The sequence below is a fragment of the Schistocerca cancellata genome, chromosome 4 (assembly GCF_023864275.1).
Source record: "Schistocerca cancellata isolate TAMUIC-IGC-003103 chromosome 4, iqSchCanc2.1, whole genome shotgun sequence".
In the NCBI taxonomy this organism is placed as follows: Eukaryota; Metazoa; Arthropoda; class Insecta; order Orthoptera; family Acrididae; genus Schistocerca; species Schistocerca cancellata.
This window is the reverse complement of record NC_064629.1, coordinates 419,330,829-419,348,963: the sequence shown is the minus strand read 5'-3', so window position 1 is coordinate 419,348,963 and position 18,135 is coordinate 419,330,829. Positions and strand designations below refer to the sequence as shown.

Here is an 18,135-nt window from a genome sequence, read left to right as displayed (position 1 = left end):
ACTATAGGGAATTTAGTCTTGCTAAATAATCAGAGGATATATGTAATCATCATGATCATCATCAACAACAACAACAGCACTAGCTATTTTAAATCCATCACTGGTTAACGTTCCCTCCCAGGCTTCTTTATGGATTACAGTTTCCAGCTGTTCTCAACAACATTGCTTCTGCATATTTTATAATGTCATCAGACAACCATCCATTAAGCTGTCTTCTTGGTCTTTATATATACAATCTACAGCTATAGCTACATCTACATCTAAATTAAAGTTCATATGTTGCAAGAAGTCTCAATGTTCAGTTTCTTACCTCTTTATTACTTGTAAGTGTTGTTCACTTTTCAGACATGTGTGTAGGATTGGCAAATTGTATACCTGGGTTCTCACACTCACCAGACCTTCATGTTTTGCATAGCTCTTAATGCATTCCTAATACAATGAGGTGGTCACATTGTCCACCTGACAACAAGTAGATGATGAATGACAATGCTCTCTAATGGCCTACATTCCTAATATCTTGTTTTACTTGACAGATATTATTACTGAAGGTGTATCTGTGATCCAGTTCATTGGGCTAACATAGAACTAGTGTTAAGAGTGGAAGAAGTAAATTGCTACCCTAATGAATCCGTATGACAAAATGATTGTATTTACAGTGCTTACAGACATATTTAGTACGTTATTTTCTTCCCACACTGCATACCATGCATGAGTGGAATGGGAAGAAACCCTGATGTCTGGTACAATATGAAATATCCCCAACTATGTACTTCAAAGTGGTTTGCATATATGGATGTAGATGTAATCCCATTTACAGTTGATCAATCTGCCATGTAGGTTGGCTACTCAAGTCTGATCAGGTCTGGTTTCTCAACAGCAATAGACTTGTTTGACATTTCCTGAAGAGCTTAAGATAACCCAATTATGGTAATCAGATTGAAATTGATTCAAAAAGACATTTAGAAAGACCTCTGGATCTAGTATCAAGTGTTTCAGTTGATTTGGAATTACAGTATCATTGGACATTTTGAACAACAACATTTCCACTGCTGACTGTAAATATTTGTATAAACCTCACAATTTTATTTTCAGCTTTAAGACATTATCAAGTGGTATAGAAGCTGAAACACAGCAACTGTCAATATGGGTATAAGAAGTAAGAATTGATGTGAGCTTGTGTGGCTTTTGTGGTTGATATGTGACTGATAACCATTGGTATATAATGGATGGAAATGACTGTCAAGGACCTGGTGTATGAGATTGATGTATTTAGATACTATTAATCCTAAGTGGTCATTCCACTCATACCAGTTTGATACACCAGTAAGAAAGACTAACATGGGTGTGTGTGTGTGTGTGTGTGTGTGTGTGTGTGTGTGTGTGTGTGTGTGTGTGTGTATATACATGCATTGGTGTGGGTGTGAACTACACAGGGTTCAGTAGGCTCCGTTACACATCACTTGCTCAAATAGGCAAGACAGTACAATGAAAGGTAATTTTAGGTATGTTATATTCCAGCAAATCAATAATGCACTAAATTAATTTGCAGAATGAAATCAAAACCACAAATAAGACAAGAAAGAAAGACAGATTCATATGGAATTGTTTTCTGGGTCAACGTAAGTGGTACATTCAGCACTGTAATGAGAAAAGATTTTCTTCTCCTTTGTACAATTATGGTGAGAAAGCCTGCTTTTCATTAATGTCACAAAGGGGGCTGCTGAGCTCAGTGACCCCATCTCATGAACAGATCATGATAAGTAGTGCCTCATGCGCTTTTTCCATGAAATGATGCCAGAAAATTGAGAATTTGATCCAGGACATTGGTGCAAGATTTGATGATCAGAAACTTTATGCCACTAGCCCTTCTCCCCTTCCCAGCCAAAGTTGATGGTGAAAGTTTCTTCCATTACCAAAATACAAGTTGGCTACCTCTGAGTCTAGTGACACTACTCACCCATGTCAGTGACCTTTGTTACGTAAATGGCTGTAGGAACCAAAGACATCATTTTACTTGATCTTGTTCCAGTTTTAGCACACAGGGTCAAGTAGTTTAGTTTCTTTAGATAATATTATACTCTGACACATCAAAAGGCATCTATAATAAGGCTTGAGCATTACTGTAATTGCTGATAGAAAGTAATAAGAGTGGAACAGAAAATATGCAAAAATATCGGTCATGCCTGTAGCAACACACTGGACTTTTTATACCAAACTGTGACTAGGCTGGCCAGAGGTAAAGAAATGAAATGATATAACATGATGTGCTAACTGTAAATACTAAAACACGGGAGAGTGAAGTGCAGTTGGGAGAAACAAACTACAAGCACATCCTCAAGAACAGAAGATCGTAAATGCTATAAAAAGAAGCATACAGGAAGTTTAAAAGCTGGTTCAATTTTTAAGATATATAATTAAACAGTTTAATATTTTAGTTGAGATATATTTATTAAATTAATTGTGCCTTTCGTAACAAACATTGATATTTTTACATTGTATTTCTAAAACTTTAATAGGATATATACAATGTACCTGGAAACTTACCTCTAGTTGAAAAGTTAGGACAACATCTAACTTAGTCAGTTGTGTATCACTGTCTGCAGAATCACCCTCCAGTTTTGCAAGTGATCCCTGAGACCTGACATCAACAAGCAAGGAAAATGATATTATTTACAAGTACTTCATTCTCACTCTACATTACAGCAAAATTTGTCCAACCAACCAATATATGAACAAAGACTGAAAATAAAAATACACAGCTTTTGCCATAACCATGCTGTAACAGCAAAATCCTCTGCTGATAGAACAGCCACACTAATCAAATTACACTCCTGGAAATGGAAAAAAGAACACATTGACACCGGTGTGTCAGACCCACCATACTTGCTCCGGACACTGCGAGAGGGCTGTACAAGCAATGATCACACACACGGCACAACGGACACACCAGGAACCGCGGTGTTGGCCGTCGAATGGCGCTAGCTGCGCAGCATTCGTGCACCACCGCCGTCAGTGTCAGCCAGTTTGCCGTGGCATACGGAGCTCCATCGCAGTCTTTAACACTGGTAGCATGCCGTGACAGTGTGGACGTGAACTGTATGTGCAGTTGACGGACTTTGAGCGAGGGCGTATAGTGCGCATGCGGGAGGCCGGGTGGACGTACCGCCGAATTGCTCAACACGTGGGCCGTGAGGTCTCCACAGTACATCGATGTTGTCGCCAGTGGTCGGCGGAAGGTGCACGTGCCTGTCGACCTGGGACCGTACCGCAGCACGCACGGATGCACGCCAAGACCGTAGGATCCTACGCAGTGCCGTAGGGGACTGCACCGCCACTTCCCAGCAAATTAGGGACACTGTTGCTCCTGGGGTATCGGCGAGGACCATTCGCAACCGTCTCCATGAAGCTGGGCTACGGTCCCGCACACCGTTAGGCCGTCTTCCGCTCATGCCCCAACATCGTGCAGCCCGCCTCCAGTGGTGTCGCGACAGGCGTGAATGGAGGGACGAATGGAGACGTGTCGTCTTCAGCGATGAGAGTCGCTTCTGCCTTGGTGCCAATGATGGTCGTATGCGTGTTTGGCGCCGTGCAGGTGAGCGCCACAATCAGGACTGCATACGACCGAGGCACACAGGGCCAACACCCGGCATCATGGTGTGGGGAGCGATCTCCTACACTGGCCGTACACCACTGGTGATCGTCGAGGGGACACTGAATAGTGCACGGTACATCCAAACCGTCATCGAACCCATCGTTCTACCATTCCTAGACCGGCAAGGGAACTTGCTGTTCCAACAGGACAATGCACGTCCGCATGTATCCCGTGCCACCCAACGTGCTCTAGAAGGTGTAAGTCAACTACCCTGGCCAGCAAGATCTCTGGATCTGTCCCCCATTGAGCATGTTTGGGACTGGATGAAGCGTCGTCTCACGCGGTCTGCACGTCCAGCACGAACGCTGGTCCAACTGAGGCGCCAGGTGGAAATGGCATGGCAAGCCGTTCCACAGGACTACATCCAGCATCTCTACGATCGTCTCCATGGGAGAATAGCAGCCTGCATTGCTGCGAAAGGTGGATATACACTGTACTAGTGCCGACATTGTGCATGCTCTGTTGCCTGTGTCTATGTGCCTGTGGTTCTGTCAGTGTGATCATGTGATGTATCTGACCCCAGGAATGTGTCAATAAAGTTTCCCCTTCCTGGGACAATGAATTCACGGTGTTCTTATTTCAATTTCCAGGAGTGTATATGTAGTCCTAACTACCTGAAATAAAAGACAGTATTAGTGCAGAAGGTAGTGCAACTCTTCATTGAGCATGTAAAATATTCAACACTCACTTAAGAAAATATGTGAGAATGAGTACTAGCTAATAAAAAGTGTGATTTGAGTTTTCTGGCAGACTAGACCTGTGGTTGGACTGAGATATTAATGTGGAAGCTTTCCCCTTTTGTTTGCAATGCCCTTACCAATTGATCTATCTAGGTATGAATAATGGTCAGGCATGAAAACTTCAGTCCTGCCAGTAACTCTCTCTCAAAATTCACAGAAACTCCCAGCATAATTTGCAGAACTAGCACTTCTGGAAGAAAAAATATTACAGCGAAATGGTTTAGTTATAGTCTGCCGATTATTTTCAGAATGAAACTGTTTTTGGGAACTGTACTTGCTGGTCTAGCACTCCCGTATGCAAGAATATTGCAGAGATATGGCCTACCCATACTCTACGGGTTGTTTCTAAAATGGAATTGTTATTCTGTAGCAAAGTCTACGTTGATTTGGAACTTCCTGCAAGACTAAATTTCCAGTGTCAGCGTGACATGAAAACTTAACCATATGTGTTTTGTATCTTCTTCTTCAAAAAACTTTTGATCTGTTTTAAACTAAAATGTTTGAATTCAACATCCTATTTCAAAAGGAAACTGAAATCATCTTGATTCAGGAGGGAAATTTGTACAAGACATGTCCAGAAAGTAAATACTGTTTTGGAGAAAAAATCAGAAAACATTTTTTCAGACAAAAATTTATTTTTACAAGAAACAGCACTTCTTGCCACAATTGTGTAGAGACTTTAAGAGAGGGAAGACAGCCTTCCTATGCCCTCTTCACAGAAAGATGCTATTGATGAATACTGACACTGCTGAACATCATATTTTGCATCATCATCACTGTCAAAGTACCTTATAGCAAAATCATGCTTCAAGTTCAAGAACAAGTGGTACTCAAAAAGTGCAAGACAGGTGCTGTATGACAGATGATCAGACTGCACCCAACCAAACTGTTGAATAATGTTTTGAATGAAACAGCAAAATGGGAATGTGTGTTGTCAGGAAACAACACAATGCCTTAACTGACCATTCCATGCTTTTGTTTTGCATTACGTGCCAAAGTTTTCTCAGTGTTTCACAGTATCAAACTGCATCAAGCACATGATATTTTGTGTTGCCATTGTTCCAATTTTTGTCTAAAGGGTGCGGGGGTGGTCCTGAGGGCCTCCACTCCAGAAACTATGGTTTTGATTTTGGAGTGACATGAAGAACCCAAGTTTCGTCAATAGTCACAATTCTGTTTAAGAATTCACCTCCATCATCACTGCATCAGATCAAAGAACTGACAAGGAGCTTTGTCTTGTGAACACCCATAAGTGTTTTTGGAACTTAAAGGGAACAAAATTTGTGGAAATTTAAGCAATTTGTGATATTCTCATGCAAAACAGTTTTTGAAATTTGTTGAAACTCATCACAAAACATTCTTATTGTGAACTATCTATTTTAATGAATTTCCTCATTCACATTTTTAACCAAGTCATCACTGACAATAGAAGACCATCCACTTTGTGCCTAGTCATGAACACTGATTTGTCCACTACTGCATTGTCTCACCCACTATCTGACCATTCCATAGTCATTGCATATTACAGAACACATTCACAGTTGGTAGGCTCAGAGATTTTCTTAAACAATTTGATCAGTCACTAACAAATGTCAACACAGCACAGTCTGGCTGTAATTATGTAAGAGGAAAAACAGTGAATGGGAGAGATGAGTGTGAATGTGTCAAACTGAGGTACTAGAGCTGTGGTGTGGTTGAATGAAACAATATTTACTTTCCAGACACACCTCATATTTAACTTTTTAAAATATCTATTAATGCACAAAGTATGTCATCACACAGTATAATACGAAAATGTATTTTTCTTAAATGAAGTCACTTTCCCAGGTAGGCTGTTCTTTTATTTTGAAATGAATACTTCATTTCATTATTTAGCAAGAAGCTAATTTCACTCTCTAAGGCATTGTCAAGCTACATGACAATAACAACTATGATGTTTCCAGTATGTTGTGTTCCACACATCAATGTGGGAAAGAGAAATATCTGATTGCATCCATAATAAGAGATTTACAGAACTGAAGTAGTTATGGGCACAACTATTCCAGATATGAAGTAAATACTTAAAATGAAAAGAGTGCAACACTTAGGTGGTTTAGTTATGTTTCTTGACATTCATTCTATTTGATTTTATGATGCTGAATGTGATGTGCAAGTTTTCACTTCAATAGTTACACTAATGTATTTATAATGTGTTATTTATGCTGGCATAGTGACAAATACTGTATTAGAGCAGTACTCATTTCTTTCTACATATATATTTCACATAAAGGATAGTTGTGCCTGTACCTTTTACAGTTGTGAGAAACTCTTACTGAGGATGCCTTGACAGGTTGCTTTCCACCCTCACTGCTGCGTGGAATACAATATGATGTAAGAATTATAGTTTTTATTGTGCTATATTTTCACAGTGCAAAGATGGAAAAATTAGTTAACCACTAACTAATGAAATAAATTATTTATTTTAAAATAAAGGAACAGCCTACACAGGAAAACAATTTTCTGTGATACCTGTACAGTATCATTGGACACGTACATACAAAAGACTGCTAGTACTTTTATCTTACTGCAGCTCACATATTCAAATAGCAAATTCCAAATACACCATTTGGGGAAAACATTTTCTGAGTAATTATGCAATCTAATTTTCAAAAATGAAATTTAATGAATGTTTTAAGAGTAACACAGTCTTCCAGAAAGAATAGTTCTGAGTAACCACTAGCTAATAGGAGAAAAGATTGATGCCAAAAGTGCCATACTATTCAAGAGAAACATCTACACAAAAAGTGTCTTGAACTAGAAAGTGACAATTGATGTCTATCTTAAAACTGTTGCCAACAACTGTATAATTTCCTTTAAGATGACCACTTTGGGGTAGGGAGGTACTGAGCGAGAGAAGTACACTCAGGCAACAAAGTCATGGAACAGTGATATGCACATGTACATAAGTCAGGAGTATCATGTACACAAGATATAATAGGGCAGTGGATTAGTGGAGCTGTCATTAGCACACAGGTGATTCACATGAAAAGGTTTCCGATATGAGTATGGCCATATGATGGAATTAATAGACTCTCAGTGCAGAATGGTAGCTGGAGCTGGATGCATGTGCATTCCATTTCAGAAATTCTTAGGGAATTCAATATTGTGAGATCCACATCATCAAGAATGTGCTGACAGTACCAGATTTCATGCATTACATCTCACCACTGACAAGGCAGTGACCAACGGTCCTCACTTAATGACCAAAAGCCATGGCATTTGCGTAGAATTTTTAGTGGTAATGTGGCAAAATTTGGCATTAATGAGCTACAGCAGCAGGCAGCTAATGCGAGTGCCTTTCTTAACAGAACAACATCACCTGAAATGACTCTACTGGGCTTGTGAGCATACTAGTTGGACCCTAGACAATTGGAAGACTGTGGCCAGGTCAGAGGAGTCCCAATTTCAGTTGTTAAGAAGTGATGATAGAACTTGTGTGTGGCACAGACCCCATGAAGCCATGAAACCAAGTTGTTGACAATGGACGGTGAAAGCTGGTAGTGGTTGTAAAATGGTATGGGCTGCATCCTCTGGTCCAACTAAACTGTTCATTGACTGCAAATGGTTATGACTGGGTATTTGGAGAGCATTTGCAAGAAACAACAATGGAATTTTTGGATGACAATGTCCCATGTCACTAGGCCACAATTGTTCACGGCTGGTCTGAAAAACGTTCAGAAGAATTCAAATGATTTGGCCACCCAGACCACCATACATAAATCTGATTGAAAATTTATAGGACATAATCTAGATGTCAGTTCATGCACAAAATCATGCACTTAAAAAAGTTTCATAATTAAGTATGGCTATAGAGGCAGCATGGCTGAGTACTTCTGCATAGGACTTCCAACATCCTGTTGAGCCCATGCCAAGTGAAGTTGCTGCACTGTGCCAGGCAAAAGGAGGTCAAACACAATATTGGGAGGCATATCATGACATTTGTCACCTCAGTATAGTTTGATTTAATAAGATGAGCCCATGCCACTAATTATAGATATCTAACAACATAAGTCAAAAACATATAATGTATGGATGTCAGAGAAATACTGGTTTTCTTGTGGATATCAGTGCAAGCTCTACAAATATGTGCAGTGTGTTATACAGGAAGGCTTGCCTAATGCGTAATTTGTCATGCAAAAAGATTTCTATGCAATGCCTTGAGCACATACAAGCACTAAATTTTAACATGATATATATATATATATATCTCTATGAGCCTTAAGTAAAAAATTAAATTGAATTTAACATTTTCATAAGTACTGTATTCACAAGGCATCAAAACTTTTTATGCAGACTCAATTGTGAGTGAAATATGTTTTGTAATTATCCAAAGCAATGATGTATCTCACATCTTTAGGTACAGTACTGTAATAAATGCAAAGTTAATGTAGTAGACAAAGATTTTTAATGAGTTATTCCAGATAGTCAGATAATAAATTATAATTCCAAAACAGAAGATAACTTTGTAAATGGGGTAGTTAGTATGGAACAATTATGCAGTGAGAGACATACCATTGGATGTATGTACTATGAAACAACAATTGAAGCATCACTCCTTGAAATTACGTAACAAAAGAAGAAACTAACATCACATATATATCTCTTCGTAATATTGAAGCCCTTTAGAGATGAAGTATTGTGATGTGCAATAAGCTGTCTGGACTATGTATATCCACAAATTTTCAATCTTATCCTTCTTTTGATCTTATTTGAAATGTTTTAAACTCCGACTATGTAGTAGTATATGTTGTGCTAACACAATAAACCCCCGCGAATTAAAAATCAAGTATCATAAAATAACTGCACTACAAAAAGATATAATTTTATTTATGTGAATATCATAATTGTTGTATTGTGCTGTTGAGTGAATTTCATGTCCTGTAACTTATTTTTGATTTAATGTTCCATGTTTCTGGGCACGAGTTGGTTGTATGTTGTCTGGTGGGAAGAAAGGAAGGAGAAATGTAAAGTTTTTTCTGGAGTTGCATAGAAATGGGATGTGTTTCTCTCAGTGAACATTGAAATTGATGGCAGCAAGGCATCTAGGACTATTAAAAATGAAAGTTACGTATGAATCAGTTTGTCGCCTATGTTATTTCAAGAAACACGTCAACCTATTGGGTTTCCAGACCTACAAGAGAATCTGCCTTCCAGACAGAAGAAATCCAAACAATGCATTGAAGGACATCCTTAGAAAACAAGATGAGCATTATTTCTTTAAAACTAACACAGACTTGGCCAACAATATTTAATTACTCCGTGAACAATTACTACAATTAATGGTCATCCAATGTGCATTACAAAGAAGGTCTTTTAAGTAGTATCATTGCGGCCAGGATACTTGTGCATTTAGATTTTTGACATTGTTTATGTTTCAGGTGACAAGAAAGCATATAACTGTGTTGCAAAGATGAATGATTTTAAACCAAATATAGTTTGACATGGTATTTGTGGAATGATGCAACACAATGGACATTTGGTTGTAAAGGTTGAAGCATCATTACTAAAGTTGATGCCAGCTACCCATATCAGGTCAATAATAAGCTAAGTACCAATTAAAGCATTTATTTTGTGTTTTCACATTGCAGTGCTGTGTGAAAATTTTGACCAGTTTTTTCTTACTCTGGTAATTTATGAACAAATTTACAAAAAATGGATCATGGTCAGAACAATGAAATAAATATGCCAAACCTACCAGTGTCAACTAGTGATTTTAAAAAGGCCATAGCCAATGAAGGATGAAGTGGACAATAGTCAACTTAAACAGTTAAATGAAATCAGTGCAGACTCAGGATTTTTAGACAGTAGCATGTTATATTTGAATCCAGACTGTGAGAAACAAGTACAGTCATACACGAGTGAATCAATGTGGAGTGAAAAACCCAAACAGCTAAATTTACAAGACATGTTTAATGTATTAATGTCATCAATGGAAAAAATTGTGAAAATCTTGAAAAGTCAATAGTCTCAGAATGTAATCTCATTAGAGCAGAGCTTAATGCACAATTTTAAGATATTAAAAAGGACTTAGTTGGTGTGTTTTCTCAAGTGAAAGCTATAGATGAATGTGTGAAAAAAGTAGAGGGGAAGGTAGAGGCTTTAGAATCCAAAATACAGTCATTAGAACCAAAAATAGGGGAAGTAGACAAGGATCTCAGATTTGAGATAGGTTCTGTTGAAGTCAGATGTAAAGATGCTGTTGGTGACACTAGTAAACAACCTGTAACCTTTATAAATAAGCTAAATGAAAAAATAGACGGTGTTGCCTCAGATTTGAAATTCAGAAGATAGCTGAGATAACAGACTCAAGTGTGTCAGACTTATATAGTGATGTCACTATTATCAAAAAGCATGTACAACAGTTACAAGATGGGGCTTATCTAAAAACTTTCTGTAATGTAGGATGCCCAAGCTATCTTACTATGCCACTTCGGTGTTTCTCTGGTGACAAGAAGATTCATCCACTTGATTTTATACAACATTGCCATGATAGTTTTCACCCTTGTATGAGTGATGAATTAAAAATTTAGTTCGTTAAAAGATCATTAGAACAGAAGCCTTGTCATTGGTCAACCAACTAGACTGTAGAAATTTATCCATAGATGAATTTGAAAAGCGTTTCTTGAAAAAGTTTTGGTCTGACACTGAACAGGCAAGGATGAAGAGTAAGATTTTTAAATGGTCTGATGCACAGGGAGCAGAGAAGGGGTATGAAAGAGTTTTGCAAAGACCAGATCACAAAACTTGCACACTTAGACCAACATTTTGATGAATTAACTCAAATAGATGCACTTGAGAGAAGGCTACCAGAAAGAATTCAAATGGGTTAGTTTATGGGCCAGATGATTCTATAGACTAGTTCCTGAAAAAAAAATCCTTGTTTTCCAAAATTTGCAGAAAACAAGAAAGGGGTCCCAAGATCTGTCTGGCACACTTGAGTGGTGATGTCACCTATTTCTCTTCCTGTCCTGACATTAGCTTGTATAAAGTTAGGTAGTGAAAAAAAAAGTTTTTCAGTTATACCAAAAATGTAAGGTAATGAAATTTTACAAAATGTACAAGTATATAAGATTATGTTGAACATCCGGAGTGACCAGTAAACATGTAAGTGTAAAAAGTTGTATAATTGCAGGAGTAATTTGATTATTACACAATGTATACACAATTTTTGCTAAATTTTGAGGATGTATATGGTATATATAGCTATTAGTAGAAGAACACACCTGAGATGTTTAGTGCCATGAACTAGTTTTCAGATTGTTTGTATAGTGTAACAAGGGAAGGTACAGTTGCCTAGTGAAGTGTATTTGGAAGCAATGAAGTGATTGTAGGGCATATGACCTCTCTGACCCATAAGTTGAAGTAATATGATTGTATGAAGTAATGAGCTGTGGAAACAATGCAATGATTACATACAGTAAAATAATAAAACATGTAAATAGTGGTGGAAGCAATGCAATGATTACATGCAGTAAAATAATAAAACATGTAAATAGTGTAATTTCTATTGCTAGAAGAAAAGCTATACCAGTTGTGGGGTCTGCTGCTATGTTGTGGTTTAAGAAGTTGATCTATTGTGTAAGATGATGCAGGTGATTTTACTATGGTGATTATTATTATGAAGTATTTAGTGGAGTAATGAGGTGATATTATAAGGATATGAGGTGAAGTTATTACTTTGATGCAATGAGGAGATATTTGATGTATTTAAGGAAGTGTTGATGTATTACTGCTGTAATGAAGAGAATGATGTTAGGTAGGGACTGGTTAGGGAACCTGTTTTTCTTTTTACTGAGGAGAAAGTTTGTGAAAGACACACTTAATCAGCAAGGTTTGTAATGCAAGTTGTTTTTGATTTAAAGTAATGGATGCAAGTAAATACTCAGTTATATTTATGCAGAAATGTTGTTCTATGTGAACTGTGACATCTTTTGTAATTAAGCAACATGTCAGTAACCTGTACACTGAAAAGTGATTAAGCATCTTGCTGGTAATTAATATGAAGAACTTGACACTTGAAAATAGTTAGTAAACTGGAGAATATTTTTAGTGATTTAACAACTTTACCTACACGCCACTACATGTTTGTACACTGTTGAAAGTTAATGAGAAATGAAAACCATTTATTTCTGAACTTATGAAATTTTTTATACTTCTATTGAATCATATAGGGAAAGTCAGGATGACACGTCTGAAAACTTGATGGTTGATGTATGCAGTACTCAGAAGGCTTTATGAATTGAACTACTTACTGTATCAAATTATACACTTGAGGCATATAACTGTTCTGTTCCTGAAAATCTGATGAGAGGTGGGAGTTACATTGTTACTTTTCTGAAAACATGATGAAGTATGAAGTAAGTTTTTGAAAAAATTTCAGATGGGAGAATCTCTAGTGAATTTGTCTTGTGTTTGATGTGCACCAAGTGTCACAACCATACAGTTACTTACTGAAACATGTAATGATCAATATAGTGCTATTGCATATTTTCTTTGATGTTTTGTTATTTATGTAACCAACTATGAGTATTGGGATGATTCTTGAATGATACTAGCAGGCACAAAGACTACTTTGCCATTAAATAATATACCCATCCCATAAACACTTCATAACATTTTACCATTTTTGTAAATGCCTTGAAGATACTGTCTGATAACTGGTAATATGTGTACAGTTTTCTTTGTCTTTGAACTACTTGTCAACAATGCAGAATGCACCATGGAATTTTATGTAGATATAAATAAACAAACAAATCTTACCTTCTTCAAAGTGTGTAAATGATATCAGGAGAGTTACTGAAATCTGTTGGGGGCACTTGTTTCCCAAAAAATTTATACATAATATTATCTTTGTACACTATATAATTTTGTGTATTATCTAAGTGGACATTTCCCAATTCTATCTAGTTTTAAGTGAATTTTCAACCAACAATGGTATGTAAATTTCAGATAACCCCATGATCTGGGGAAGACATTTTCATTTGTGTACTTTGAGTGTTAGTTACGTGACATGTTTCTATGGACATTCACCATACTGCTTATAAATATAAGTTATTTTTTGATGTTGTCTAGTATCCTCAACCATGAGTTGAACCAAGTTGATAGTGAATTTGGCTGTGTGGTTAAATTAGACTACATGCTATCCTCAACTGGACTTCAACTTAAATTGTCATAAAGAAGATTTAGTTATATGATAGATTGTACTGTATGGTATCCTCAATTGAAGTTGGGCCATGTTAGCACACTGGACTTATATTTGAAACTACTATACTCATAATATAGTATCATAGAACTGAGTTGTGCTTATGTTGCACACGTAACTTTAACAAATGCTTTGATGTTTTAGTAGTGTCTATGCTGCACACAGTATTACATGAACTACTCACAGTATAAAATGGTATTGTAAGCCATGGTAGTGCCAAAAAAGCACAGAGGACTAGCTTCTGAGATACACTATCACATTTTTGATACACTATCACATTTTTCAGTAGAGAAATTGGTATCGTAATCTACAATATTGCAAGTGGTATCATATTTTACAGTTATGATGAAAGTATAATAATTGACTATTTTCAAAATAGTATTAACTTTTCAAAAAATTAAGTATCTTTGACAAGTGAAGTGTATAAGAGAAAAAATCATTTAACTTATTATTTTCTGCATCAAAGTTAAATTTTCCTGATTGTTGAGTGTCAGTTTTAGTCTTGTTATCCCTAATATATTAATATTTGCTTTACAGTTTTTGTCTTAGTATAAATATTATTTCTTTAATATTGCTAATTAGTATTTGTACAATATTCAAAAATATAGTCACATCTTATAATTCTCTCTCTCTCTCTCTCTCTCTCTCTCTCTCTCTCTCTCTTTGGATATTCAGATCTAAGAGCCTTGTTTATCTTGCATTTTTTCTCAATAAGTATTTCATATATGTGATTAGGGAACATTGGATTCTGAAGCTGATACACTGTGAAATGTTGTAGGAAATATCCTGGGAGCTGTGTCCACTCCTAAAAAATCATCAAGACCATCAGCGGTATGAAGACCCATCGACACAACCCTCCACACACCCGATGCCTCTTTTTACCAGCTTTCTGCTATTCAGAAACCTAAGATTTCGTAAACACTTGTGCTACTGCATATTCTACTTCTCAAATTTGTAATATCGTGCATGTCTGCGAGGCTTTCTGTCACCGTGAAATGAGAGCGAAACACTCAGGGAGAGGAGGAGTGGGGGGGTAGTGAGCGGGGGCAGGGGGGTTGTGTCACATGCAATAAGCCACCTCAAGCACAAATTTATGATCTTATCCTTTTCTTGATCTTATTTGAAATGTTTTAAATTCAGAATTTGTAGTAGACTAGTATATGTCGTGCTAACACAATTAACCCCTGTGATTTAAAATTCAAATTTCATAAAATTACTGAACTACAAAAAGATATAATTTCGTTTATATGAATATATATATTATTATAATTGTTGTATTGTGCTGCTGAGTGAATTTCATTTTCTGTAAATTATTTTCGATTTAATGTTCTATGTTTTGATCTTAGTAAGAGTATATCTTTACTGATGTACTTTGGAACAATGTTAACTGGACACTAATTGGTTGTATGTTGTCTGGCGGGAAGAAAGGAAGGAGAATTGTAAAAAAAAAAAAAAAAAAAAAAAAAAAAAAAAAAAAAAAAAAATATATATATATATATATATATATATATATATATATATATATATATATATATATATATATTGCATACAAATGGAGTATATTTTTCTGAGTGAACATTGGAATTGATGGCGGCAAGGCATCTAGGACCATTAAAAATGAAAATTACATATGAGTCTGTTTGTCGTCTATGTTATTTCAAGAAACACATCAACCTATAAGGTTTCCAGACCTACAAGAGAACCTGGCTTAAAGAGAGAAGAAATTCAAGCAACAGATTGATGGAGATCCTTAAAAAACAAGATGAGCATTTTTTCTTTAAAACTACCACTAGAGTCAGCGAACAATATTAGTTATTGCATGAACAATTATTAGAATTAACGGCCATCCAATGTGCATAACAAAGGAGGTCGTTGAAATGTTAACTCAGATTGTTTAGGGATGGATCAACCATGGGCCATTTGAGGAAATATCTTTGCATTTGCATAAAGTTATTTAGGAAACTCATGAAAACCTTGGATGATGATGGCTGGAAAGTGGTATGAGCCATACTCAACAAACTTAGGACTTGCACAAACTTACACCTACATCTACACACGCAATCTGCAAGCCACCATATGAAGTACAGGGGAGGGTACATTGTAAAACTACTAGTCATTTCCTTTTCCTGTTCCACTCGCAAGTAGAGTCAGGTAAAAATAACATATATGCCTCTGTATGAGCCCTAATTTCTGTCAGCTTATCTTTGTGGTCCTTACATGTAATTTAGGATGGCCACAGTAGAATCATTTTACAGCCTTCTTCAAATACCAGTTCTCTAAAGTTTCTCAAAAGTGTTTGATGAAATGATCTAGGACTACAATTTCATCCCCTGTGTTACCATTTGCACTAATGCAGGTGAGTAACATAACATTATTTCTGAATACAATCCAAAATTTATTGCCACAATTCTGAAACAAAAATTAACACTGAAAGTACATCACTGGTAACTGTAAATGTTCCTGTTAAGTATAGAATGAAACAATTGCACCATGAACAAAATGGAAAATTTACAAGTATAACAGAAGAAGAAACAATGATAGGATATGGTCAGAGCCAACAGAAATCATCTTATTGTTTCTCAAAGTGTTTGACTAAAATATTTGTAAAATTTTGCACAGATTCTGACCAATTTTTGAAACATTTGTTCCATTCTGACACTGGCTCCTCAAACACAGGTTTTTGGACGGAATCAGCAACTCCTTGAAGTGACAAAACTTGATATCCATAAATTTTTGTTTTAATGAAAGAAAGGAAAAGAAGTTCTTAGGTCATAAATTAAGCTAATTTGGCAATCAAGAATTAATCTGATGCTTTTCTCCTTCAGATAAACAATTGTCTGCTGTGTTTTGTTACAAAAGATGCCATGACAAAGAATGAAGTGACATTCTCAGTTGTTTTTCATGATTTAATTGATGGCGGGAAACAAAATTATTATATACCATTCAGCATTAAAAGTTCAATCTTCAAAAGAAGTGGTTGCAAATTCCAACGTAACAAGAGAAATAAGTGATCACTTTCTTGGAAGTGATACATGAATGAAACATTTTTGTTGGTCTGGGGACATCTTAGAAAACCCAAGCAATTGAATGTTGCTCAATTTCCAGCTTATTCAGAGTTATCCATCTGTGGCTTTCACCTATGATGTTGAGTATAAATTTTACAGTTAATGAGCATTTCCTTATATCAGTTCATAAAAGCCTCCTTTTGAAACTTGTCAGACTGTTACTATAAAATTTGTCATTAATAACCCATGATTCAAAAATAAATGCAAATTCCATAGCTACAACACTAGAAGAAAGGATGATCTTCACTATTCTGGATTAAATCTCACTTTGGCACTAAAAGGGGTGAATTATGCTGCCACAAAAATCTTTGGTCATGTGCCAAATAGTATTACAAGTCTGACAGATATCCAACCAACATTTAAAAGCAAATTAAAATAATTTCTGAATGACAACTCCTTCTACTCAATAAATCAATTTTTAGATACAAAGTAGTAACTGTTTTTGTGTAAAGAAAACTTATGTTAAAGTGATACATACCAAATCATTACGAAATATCATATTCATGATCTATGGAACAACGATCAATGTATGTACGTATGTATGTCAGAATCTGTGAGAGCTGGCTTTTTTCACAGCTGAATTCACATGCAGAATCAAATGTACTTCAGACTTCAACATGCCTAATGGTATCTGTGCCTCACGGTAAGTTATATATCAATCCTCATCAATCATCTTATGCCCCGCATTAATCATTCTTGGAACAACAACAAAAACCATTAGGAATGAAAAATGTTGGGTGTCCCCTAAGTTACGTTAAGTTATTTCCATGTTATGTGGATCATTTGCACAATAATTAATTTGTAAATATGGCTACATGGTGAATATTTAAAAGTATTTTTATTAAATATGGATGTGAGTTAGTAATTTCTAATGCAACAGTTTTCACACATTACAGTAAAAGAAATTCATTTACAGAACCAATGGAGATGTCAAGGCATTTTCAGTTTGTTTTCAATTTTATGTGCTATCTGTCAGACCACCCCATAAACCATGGACCTTGCCATTGGTGGGGAGGCTTGTGTGCCTCAGCCGTACAGAAAGCCATACTGTAGGTGCACCCAAAATGGAGGGATTTCCATTGAGAGGCCACACAAACGTGTGGCTCCTGAAGAGGGCAGCAACCTTTTCAATAGTTGCAGGGGCAGCAGTCTGGATGATTGACTGATCTGGTCTTGTAACATCAACCAAAATGGTCCTGCTGTGCTGGTACTGTGAACAGCTGAAAGAAAGGGGAAACTACAGCTGTAGTTTTTCCTGAGGGCATGCCACTTTACTGTATGCTTAACTGATGATGGCGTTCTCTTGGGTGAGATACTCTGGAGGTAAAATGGTCCCTTGTTTGGATCTCCGAGCAGGTACTACTCAGAAGGATGTCGTTATCAGGAGAAACAAAACTGACATCCTATGGATCGGAGTGTGGAATGTCAGATCCCTTA

General features: G+C 36.5%; 1 protein-coding gene across 1 annotated transcript in view; it reads right to left on the bottom strand.

Annotated features, from left to right (window-relative positions):
• Window positions 1–18,135, bottom strand: part of LOC126183408 (calcium-dependent secretion activator-like) — a 1,473,721-nt gene that overhangs the window by 663,082 nt on the left and 792,504 nt on the right. The window contains exon 10 of the mRNA XM_049925356.1: window positions 2,545–2,638. Within this exon, the coding sequence (XP_049781313.1) occupies window positions 2,545–2,638 (94 nt within the window). The remainder of the gene's footprint in view (window positions 1–2,544; window positions 2,639–18,135) is intronic.